The sequence below is a fragment of the Anguilla rostrata genome, chromosome 7 (assembly GCF_018555375.3).
Source record: "Anguilla rostrata isolate EN2019 chromosome 7, ASM1855537v3, whole genome shotgun sequence".
Lineage (NCBI taxonomy): Eukaryota > Metazoa > Chordata > Actinopteri > Anguilliformes > Anguillidae > Anguilla > Anguilla rostrata.
The window spans coordinates 19,403,417-19,414,148 of NC_057939.1; the positions used below are offsets into that span (position 1 = coordinate 19,403,417).

General features: G+C 42.4%; 1 protein-coding gene across 1 annotated transcript; it reads left to right on the plus strand.

The window, feature by feature from the left end:
* The first annotated feature begins 410 nt into the window (after positions 1 to 410).
* On the plus strand, positions 411 to 10,094 carry spata6l (spermatogenesis associated 6-like). Its single transcript, XM_064343485.1, has 13 exons — positions 411 to 636; positions 1,516 to 1,653; positions 1,891 to 1,939; positions 2,230 to 2,271; positions 2,488 to 2,612; positions 3,542 to 3,634; positions 3,753 to 4,004; positions 5,193 to 5,313; positions 5,817 to 5,857; positions 6,101 to 6,219; positions 7,441 to 7,531; positions 9,316 to 9,410; positions 9,893 to 10,094. The coding sequence occupies exons 1-12, from the start codon at positions 589 to 591 to the stop codon at positions 9,385 to 9,387; spliced, it is 1,191 nt and encodes a 396-aa protein (XP_064199555.1). The 5' UTR covers positions 411 to 588; the 3' UTR covers positions 9,388 to 9,410; positions 9,893 to 10,094.
* The last annotated feature ends 638 nt before the right edge of the window (positions 10,095 to 10,732 follow it).

Genomic DNA, 10,732 nt, shown 5'->3' on the forward strand with positions numbered 1-10,732 from the left:
TGTGGTGAATGCAGTCACATCTGGAGACAACTCTTGAAAATGTGTGAAATATTTCCTCGCTGAATACGTACAAAATGCACATATTGATATTGTGCACATGAATACTACGTAATAAAATACATGGACATAAAATGCGGCTGTCCTTGTCTGACGTGACTAAAGTAATGATACGCGAATTCTGTGCAATGTGTGTTCGTCACCATCACTCGTTATCTTCGGTTATACCAGCCGAGATTCTTCCTGTTATGATTGCAAATGTAAGGTAACGTATAGCAATACAAATAAAAACACCAACCTTCATGCGTCAAGGTGATAAAATACATAAACCTCGAGGGTTTCCATGTGACTCGCTCTATCGCCGTCTTGTGGCCATTGAGTACTACAAGCCGCTCGAAGTTGCAAAGCTGGGCTCACGTGTTGTAGTCGTCGCGATGCCATGGAAACCTGACGCTAACCAAAATAGTATTTCTGGTACTGTGGCATTTTTCCAGTGGTTTTGAGCCGGAAAAGTATATTGGTCGCAGCATGTGTTTGCATGCTAAATAGTAGAAATACACGCAAACAAAAAAATAGAACAAGCTTTTGAAAATGTCTCAAAAAGCCACAAAAGTGGTTGTTGAACTGCACATCAGAGCGGTAAGAAAAACAACGCTGCTATCTAACGTTTGATCTGTTAGAACGCACATAACCTGTAGTTAAGATAGCTGGTTGCTATTCACAATTGAATAAAGGCACAGTTAACTAGCTAGCATGAATGATAGTATTAATTTAAAAAGCAAACAGTTTAAAGTTAATTACATGTATGGGGGAAAAAACTTCTTCGGACTACACCAGGAACCTGTTCAAATAATATTTTTATTTCCATTTAGGCAACAGGTAGTCACGTATAACGTTAATACAACCAATGCCAAGCTTTGGAACGCAGTTGGCTATCATAGCTAACTGAATTACTGTAGTGAAGTAAAAAATTTCCGATCAAAAAGCCTCAGTCTATGCATCATACATGACAGACTATGCACTTCCGTAGCTAGTTAACATTAATGCATGGACACAATTCAGCAAGCGTGCTACACTTAGTTAAACTGGCTATGTGTACTGGCGCTCCCCAACGTTAGTTTGTAGAATCATAAACTGGGATTTTCAACCGTTCCTGTTCCAGGGACCCCCGGCCCAGTCTCACAGGCATCCAGGAGACCCCATCATAAATTAAAAGCGATTATATTTAGCGATGGTTTTATATTTTGAAATATTTTTACATATCTATATCGTCTATATAATCTATATATTGCATATGAAGTCTGGCCAGGGACCCTCTACAGTACCTTCAAGTATCCCCAGGGGTTTGCGGACCCCCTGTTGAAAATACCGCTTCTAGATTATACATGTATCCTATCTAGCTAATAAGTACAGTAAACTAGTTAGTACTGGCTACCTGTTCAGCAGTGCAAGCACAAAGCAAGTTCTTTTTAAATCAGGATGATGCAGTCTATTCCACTTGTATTTACCTGGTTGTAGGTGACCTGTCCTGGTGTGTTTTTGGTGGACAAAGATGACGTCTACCTCAGCGTGTGCATCCTGCGTCATTATAAAAACTCTGTATGTCACCCAGCTGTCTTCCCTCTCCTGTTCAATGAAAAAATGAGATTTGAGAAGGTGAGCTATAACCAATATTCAATTAAATCAACATGCAAGTGTGATAATTTCAGCAGAAGCAAACGATGCAGTAGCTTCTGCTCATGGCTGCAGCACTATTGACGAGCCAGTGACACAGAGGTCACACATAAGTAAATATATATTTAGATAGAGTTAAAGCATAAAGCCATAGAGAACCAAGATTGAGCTCAAGAAACATATCTCATATTTCATTAAACTGGGTTTGTTTTTGCTCAGGTTTTCAAGCAAGTCAATGACCCAGCTGAAGTTGCTGAGCTCTTGGAAAGTATGTATGCATGTAGTAACAATTTTAATGCAACAGATATGTGGTTGTGTACACATTTCACACCGTGCTATGAAAATATACCTAATACATTTACATCGCACATTTGTGCTGTGGGTAAAAAGACAGTTCCTTTAGGTTATCCAACATCTGTAACTTTGAAATACTATGTGTGGAATTACAACATTAGGGCAAGGTATAAGGGGTTATTCATTTATTCCACTGTTAGTTGGAATTCCGTTGTAACCCCTACTGGCATTACAATGGTAATGTAATGGTATGTTCTTTTCCAGGCGAAACTGTGACATTTGAGCTGATACAGCAGATTCCCCCAGGTGCCGTTTATTATTTTTGTGTGATAACTATACTTCAAAAAATGTATATAAAATGTACAAAAAATTTGGGTATACGCAAGACATGCTTTACATGTTATAGTTGTATATACTATATGTACACATGAAGGAATTATGTTCTGTCAGGTATCATACAGAAAGTATGCTTACAGTATGTATTTGTATGAGATAATGCTGTTTGTGTTGGTGTGGCAACAGCGGGGGAGTCACTGGCATACTTTGAAGTGGATGCCCGGACATTTTTATTTCCTGAGCCCAAGCTGGTGCCCTCCTCACCAGGGGTGGACAGAGAGGTGCTGATGACACGGGCTCCAACCTTCCCTGTGAGTCTCTGCTCTTTCACCGCTCCAATGTAGCTGCTATTTTTAATACATGTTCTACCTATATTACCGCTAAGACTTGTTTCATGTTATATTGTGCAATGTACATTTTGTAACTTCTTATCTGTCTAAAAACTTGCATTTGGTCAGAACATTTTCTGTTCATGCTAAAATTTCTGTTTACATCAAATAAGAACAGTATTCCTTTTTCCGTTTTCCTTACACCAAACGTGATTGCCATGACTTATGAAAATCCCACAGAACTCTGAAGGAACATGTTGAAGTCCTTGTGCTGTGGGATCAGCATTGTTCCTGCAGGGGTCACTGCACACAAGCAGACTGACAAGGAATGGATTCATGTTTCAGAGCAAATACTGTTGCCTTTCTCAAAGCCTGGGATTCTCAAACTCCGTCTTAGGGAACCACTGTACCACAGTTGCAACCTCTGAAATATAACTTGCTTGTTATTATTTTTAATAAGACATTTTAAATATCCTGAAGGTTGATTAGCTCAATTTAGTCACATTGTTAGAAATAGCTATGCTTGCAATGAAAAATTAATATTCACACCGCAGGACTTTCAATCAGTCCAATCAACTGTTCTGCAATGTACTGTAGTGCTACTGATTCCTTGAGAAAGTGTTTACATTTAAATGTATTACATTTGGGACTCTTTCATTTAGTTTCAATAACTAGGTGTACACACTTTGAGCAATTAGAACCAAATTTATTTAATCTGTAACTCAGATACAGATTAAAGAAAAAACAAAACATGAAAAAAAGCATAAACACCTGTTTTCAACAACTTTAATCGATCTGGTGAATTGCTGAAATAATAACCAGCATGCACAGCAGTCCACAGCTCTGTGTTTGAGAAGCCTGCCCCAGAGGACTCCGGCCCCTTCTCCCTCATTGTCTCCCTCATTCACCAGGGAATTGCACCCAGGATCGAATTTTCCACCAGAACGACCATCATCGAATGCTCTGCCAGATCAGAGAATGCCATTAACCCCGATGTACCCCCGGTAATGCCTTCATTTATTTCGGTCTGCATACTGTAATCCATTGATAGCCGCGGTGTCTGGTGATTTATCGCTGCTCGTCCATGTATGAAATGGCGATCATTCTGCTGTTTGAACTCAGAGGATAGCGCCCAAGAAAGTGAACTCCAAGAGGGGTGTGAGGAAAGCCGGCACCGCCGAGGCCGGGGGGCGTGCTTCATCGGCGGTGAGGAAGAGGATGCCCGGGGGCGGGCTGGCTGGCGCTGAGCTGAGAGGGGAGAAACCGCGCTCCCGTTCTCTGTCCCCATTCACCGTCGGCGTGAGGAAGGTCTCTCACCGGAACACTGTCAGGCAACCAATGACGGGCCAGGAAGGCTCCAGACCTGAGCCACAGGTTTGCCATGAAGCCTTTCCTTTGTGCAGACTTCAGTCAGACTGTCTTAAAACACCGAGTGTATCTTCTGGCTCTTTGATTGATTGATTGATTGATTGATTGATTTGTACCATTTATGAGGATTCATAGCATTTGACAGGGACACTGCTGAATAATCAGCATATCTGCTTTAGCATCAATATAAAGATTTGCATGCTAAAGCATTATCTGAGTCGCTTGTTTAAATTTGTGGACCCAGTGCAGACGAGAACAGATAAATTGACACAAATCCAACATTAATTCTGTGTAGTTGAACTAATATTAACTAATATTAACAATGCATATTCTCTCCTCACCTGAAAACTGTGCACACATTTCACAATCTGTTTCCATGAAACATTTCTCAATTACTCTCTGTTCCTTCGTGTGTAGGAGGGAATTTTTGTTCAGCTTCAAAAACCTTTTCATCATAACGTCTCCCACCGAACCGCTTCCGAGCGCAGTGCAGTCCGTATCTTTGGCCAGCAGATGGTAACAAAGAGTTCACATTGTGTTCACGTTCACACTATCAATCAGAAATTCCCGTTTATCTACTGACTGACAGAGAGTGTTTTCATGTTGAAGTAAATTCCTTGAACTTAACGGCTTTACGCTATGATTTTTATTGGGAGGTGATTAAAATTGGATGGTGCAGTCTTGCTGAAAAGCGGATTGCGTGCCATAAGATCATAGTGCGTACGCTGTCAGTAAATAACGTGGCAGTGAGCCATCGCCTCATTCAGTCATAATCCCTGATTTTTCACAGGTAATATTTATTTCGTTGAAATAACTTCTCATATTTTTTCTGTGTTTAAAATCGTCAGTTCTGCAGCAGAAGTCACTCGCACCCATGCAGGGACTACTGCAGCCAAAGCATGCGCATTGCTCTGATGCTTGAGTTTGCGACTGTTCTGTGCCACTCTCAGCTCTGTTGTGGTCATTCTGGACAGTTGGGCGTATCGTCGTACTGGGAGCTATTGCTTTGTGCGGATGAGCCGCTTGGGAAATCCCCACACATAATAGCTTCAGATCTATTGTGTATCTTCTGTTACTCTGCCTCTAGCTGCCCATTATGATATGCTAATTAGACAAAGCCAATGGTGTGTTATTAAAGGAGTCTGGACATTTCTGAATGTTTAATATTCCAGTGTCGTTCTTTGTTGCTCTTAGGTAAACGGTAGCCGCTCTGAAAGTAAGCATAAATCCGCACAACATCTGCCCCAAAATTCGTTCAAGAAGGAAATACTCAGGAGAACCTATCCACTGCTTCCAAGGTCATGGCCCATTACTGGTAAGAAGACCACACCATCTCATATATTTAGGGATTGCAGAGCTGAAATAGCTGTGGCATGAAGTCACAGTCTAATAAAGAATTATGTAGAAACACTCCTCCATTCTCATATTCACAAGGTCACGATCAAACCTAGGTGTGCAGTGTACAAGACATAGGTGAGTCAATGTTTTGCTTGTCTTCATTGCGTAAGACTGAAGTGAAACAGGATAACAAGAGAATGTTGACTTGCCTGTATAAATTTTACCCATTTTAAATACAAATGTCTTGCTTTAAACACAAGTTTTCCTTGTGACTACATTCACCTTCTTGTTTTGATGTATTCTGTTTGTTATTTCAGCTTCTGAATTCAATTTTTCTTACCCTATTTTTAAAAAGCATTCGGCTTCAGAGAAGTAGCATTGTTTTAAAAGGGTACAGATTGTTCTGCCTTGCAGCATTTTACGATTTGTTATTTGTTGCCGACCATCTTTGGTTACTGCCTTCTTTTCCTTTCCTTGTAGATTCTAGGGGGAGCGTAAATCAAAGTTATTCATCTGACTGGGTAGGAAATCTTTCCATGTGCCCTAAATTGGAAATGCTTCTATTTGTATTTCTTGCTGCGCTGTTCCACAACCTCAAGCATAACTCATCAGCGTTATATTCAAATGCTTGCATGGAGTGGAGCATTAAACTCCTTTTGTATGCTAACACCAGTAATGAAATGGAGCTCTGAATTGATTGCGCTTGATTGCGCAGTGCGGTGCGGGACTGTTAGGCAGTTTCAGCGCCACCATTTTGATTGCAGGCTCGGGAGCCCGAGGAGGACGAATTACGGTGGGCCGGCGCGGATGACCGTCGCCCTAACTCCGTGGTGACCCGCGGCCCGCCGCGAGCCGTTCTGAGCGGCAGCCTGAGCAGGAGCAGGTAAGCCTTCGTACAGCGCTGAGCCGTATGTGCGCTGCTCAGCAAGTGCCTCATCAGAGCAGTGGAGCTGCGTTCACCAGCAGCGGCAGCCATTTTTCACTTCCTTTGCAGTACGGGCACTTACCGTCAGTGAAGCACATGGGTCTTACGAAACTCCAGAATTTTAAAGATTGGTGTCACTGACGGTCACTTACTGTAAAAAGCTGGTTGTTATTTTACTCATGATGGCCTCATAGGTATTACTGGATTTTGAAAAGGTTTTTGCCCAACATTGGAGTTTTGTTAGATAGATCCGCAGAATCCGCCCCTTTCTCACCACCTACTCAACCCAGCTCCTGGTCCAAGCAATGGTTCTATCCCGCCTGGACTACTGCAACTCTCTTCTGGCTGGACTACCGGCATCTGCCACCAGACCCCTGCAGCTCATCCAGAATGCTGCGGCTCGTCTGGTCTTCAACCTCCCCAGACACTCCCACGTAACTCCCCTGCTCACTACCCTCCACTGGCTGCCTGTTATAGCTCGCATCAAATTCAAAACATTGGTTCTAGCATACCAGGCAGTCAAGGGATCAGCCCCAGCATACCTTCACAAGATTTTCAAACCCTACATGCCAACCAGATCCCTCCGTTCTGCTACCTCAGGACGCCTAGCACCTCCCCCTCTTCGCACCTGCACTTCCAGAACACGTCTCCTGTCTGTTCTGGCCCCACGATGGTGGAATGACCTCCCTGTGGAGGTCAGAACAGCTGAGACTGTGACCCATTTCAAACGACGACTGAAGACCCACCTCTTCAGGCTGCACCTCTCCCCATCCCTCCCTTCCCCCCTGTAAATGACTAAACTTAGGGGTGTAACTAGGCAGCTGTTTAATAGGTGACTTAGTTGATGCGCCAGTCTTAACGACTACTTGTATTTTTATTTATTTTTATTTTTCCATAGATTGCGTTGTTGCCGTTCTCGTTGTTAGTGTTAATCAGTTTAACCACCAGGGTCCAAGTTGAACTATGCGGTTGTTCCCTGTACTTGGACCGGTACTTCTCTCTAGGGGTTTCGTCATACTTGTTCCTGGTTATGGTTATACACTTTGTTGTACGTCGCTCTGGATAAGAGCGTCTGCCAAATGCCTGTAATGTAATGTAATGTAAGATAAAGTAGGCTGTTAGTTAGATAAAGTAGTATCTCATTGGCCTTTGAGGTGGAAGTGTTTCATGATTACACAGGAGCCCCGATTCCCAGCACATGTGGGAGGACATCCATGAACGAGTACGAGCCCTCCTCACCTCCTCCAGAGCCATGCAGCGGCTGGCGTATGTGAGTTCCCCTGAGCACACGCATACACACTCACACTCTCTCTCTCTCTCACACACACACACACGCACTCTCACTTATACACGCACACACACACCACACACACACTCTCAGTCACACACACAAACACACACACACGTGCACACAGTGAGTCAGTGAGTACAGGGAGTACTTTCTCACACTTTTTATCCCAAATAGTTCCAAGGCCGATATGGCCAAGTCAAAAATAACTTTGTTTCGGCTCGTTTGAGTATATGTGTTGCAATATTGAAATTCTCGCGATGTCTGCAACAAGAAAGCATTCAATGTTACGGTGTATTGTGTACTCCCTTTTAATGGATTTCTGACATTTTTGGCTCAGCTAGCTTGAAGTTAATTAAGTTAGTTGCTATACTGTTTTGGCCTGGCTTTATTGCAGTCTCATTGATTTTGCACAACAATAAGATGTCAATGTGGCAATAAAGTGATATACATGCAACAGAATGGTAAACGGGCACGCGGCTTAGTTTTGTTAGCTATCATTACATTTCTGAAGTTGTTTTTCACTGTCTATACCTCTCTGTCTAAATTGCCAGAGATCGTATTGAACAAAGGAATGAAATGTCCTATAGTTCCTTTCCATTACAGTTAAGAGTTCAGAGCACTACTTTTTTTGGAAGAATAAAAATAAATTGCACTATAAAAAACAAGGTTCCAGCTGACATGGATTTTGCTAATGCTCTTGTATTCAATAGAGGCTGCAGCAATTATGGCTGTATTTCAGACTCATAACTGCAATCTGTAGAGGTTATGTCATATTTCTTATCAGCAGGGGATGGGTGGTTTATAAGTCACCATACAAGTAAACACAAGTAACCTAACATGAACTTTTATACTTCCTTATAGATGTCTTGTTGTGCACTGCAATTCCCCACTGTGGGATACTAAAGTTTACGAACTAATTCTAAATGCCAGCTGGCCATAGTGCAGAAGTGTAGACCACCGATTCTTATAGGGACAGCATTTAACATAGTATTTGTACTTCTTACTGCTTGAGGCAGTCTTCCTACTTCAGGCAGTCTTGCTGCTTCAGGCAGTCTTCAAGTTGTCAGAATACACAGCCTTCCTGTGCCAAAGGACCGAGACACAGTCAGCTTGCAGCATGCAGACTAGATATAGTTTCTGAGGGTGACAGCACTGCTGAGGAGAGGCTTGTGTGGACATGTCAGAAAGATCTTTTTCTTTGATGGTGCAGATTCACTTCAAGGGCCTGTGAAGTGATTGCCTTCCATTTTGGGAAACTGCCTATCATTCATGTAGCAGGATCACATAACGTGTCCTGTTTAATTTAATGAAGTATTAATAGAAGGAGTTGTGGGGAGACTGAAAGAATGACCAAATGAGGAAGAGGCCAGAACTAATTTAGAAAAACTGTTTTATGGGTCTTGTGGCACACACCACTAACTACCTCTGCAGTGATTTGCTTGTAATATTGCCTGTGTAAGTTCTAGTGGTGGGTTCCTTCCTGTACTAATGCCTGCGCCTTTGAAGTCATATTTGTTAAGAATGTGTGCCTAAGGCATGCATTGCAGACTGTAGTACACCCTGATGACAGTGATTCTCAGACCGGAGCACAGGTGTGAAAGATAGGAACCGGACGTGTGGAACAGTGTGTACTCTGCGTCTTTATCACCCATGATCAGTGCTACTGCAGTATGTCATAACAGACTCACCGCACACGGCCCCGCCCTCTGTCCCACACTGCAGTGCCTTGTGTGAGTGTGTGTGCGTGTGCGTGTGTGTCATAGGGAGCGACGGACTCGGAGATCGATGATGTGATCGCGAGGAGATGCGCCACACCGCATTCTTGTCCCATCTAGAGGGAACGCCCCGTGGAGATGAGGTGAGTGAGAGAGACATCATCACAAGAGTCTCTGTCCACTGCTGGTGTCACCATAGGTCACACATAGCCTTTTAAGGGCTAGTATCGCCATTCCGGGGAATATCTTTAAATTGTATGTTATATTTATAGTGTGAATGGCCACTGTCAGTTAACATTTTATGAGAGCTTCTGCTTGATAAATATTATTGATAAATACATAATAATGGTGGCTGGCAAGTTATAAATATAGTAAGGGATGGAGGACCATCCCCAGTCTTCGTGCAACAACAGTAACAATCTCAGGGGTGTAAATCTTGTGAAATGCAGTTTAATGTTATAGCATTGGATGAACAGTGCTGTATAAACCAGCTGTAAATGGGGAATATGTACTGTAATGGGGGAGCTTATTAATTATGCAAAACAATCAAAAACAGGATCAGGAAACTTGAAGTTCTCTGCCTCACCTGTTTCTTATGAATATTAACATTTAAATATCTTTTCAGGTCTACAGATAAGACTCGCCAAATTTTCAAGAACCTGAAGAATCCAACAATTTGGGCTCCGATACATTTCAACATTGATTTTACAATGCAATAATGTCATATTTCATTCTTTGCGCTTGTATGTCATTGATGAATGAGAAATACAGCAGGATAGCAGCTGGCGTGTTATTGATTAAAGCTGTCAGTGTAATGGAAAGTCTCATTTATATTGACCTCTGTGTTAATTAATGGACAGAATTCTAGAAATATCTTTTATTTTCTGTCATGTTCAATATACAGTACAACTATATTTTGCTTCAATTAGCTTGTTTTTTAATTCTGAATAATCTTTTGTCTATGCTTATTTATTGAAATATAATAGTAGAACACCCTCTTTTCACAGTTCATTACAAAGTAGACTTCACGATTTTTGTGTCAATTTCTGACTAGAGCTTGCCATTCTGGTTCAGCCCGTGAACGTGTCTCCTGTGGCAGTATTTGTTAATTAACACAGGGAGGCTCTCAGTGTAATTAAATGAGCAGTGTTCGCGCTGATAAGAATGGAAGCGGGGCCATTATCGGAAGGGTCCCGTAACATCCATTTCGTTATTCCTAGACTGTAAATTGTGACAGTGCTAGCCCAAGCAAGTTTGCACCTATGCTGTTGTCCCAGAATTATCCATCCTAATCAAAACCACTGGGCCATTTCCACTCCTCGGCCAAGAGCAGGCGGCCTGACCTTCAGGTGTCCTCAGGTATATCGTCTGTGGGTCATTAAAGGGAAATAATGTGTTGGCCGTTCTGCGTAGACCGCCGTCATGTCTCCTGGAAATTGTCTGCTCAATGATTATCTACTGCACC

Excerpts from the sequence above, each read along its gene's own strand:
- spata6l (XM_064343485.1), top strand. The coding sequence starts at position 589 with ATGTCTCAAAAAGCCACAAAAGTGGTTGTTGAACTGCACATCAGAGCG. Across the intron at positions 1,940-2,229 it reads AGTTGCTGAGCTCTTGGAAA|GCGAAACTGTGACATTTGAG; the intron begins GTATGTATGCAT and ends GTTCTTTTCCAG. Across the intron at positions 6,220-7,440 it reads GGCAGCCTGAGCAGGAGCAG|GAGCCCCGATTCCCAGCACA; the intron begins GTAAGCCTTCGT and ends ATGATTACACAG.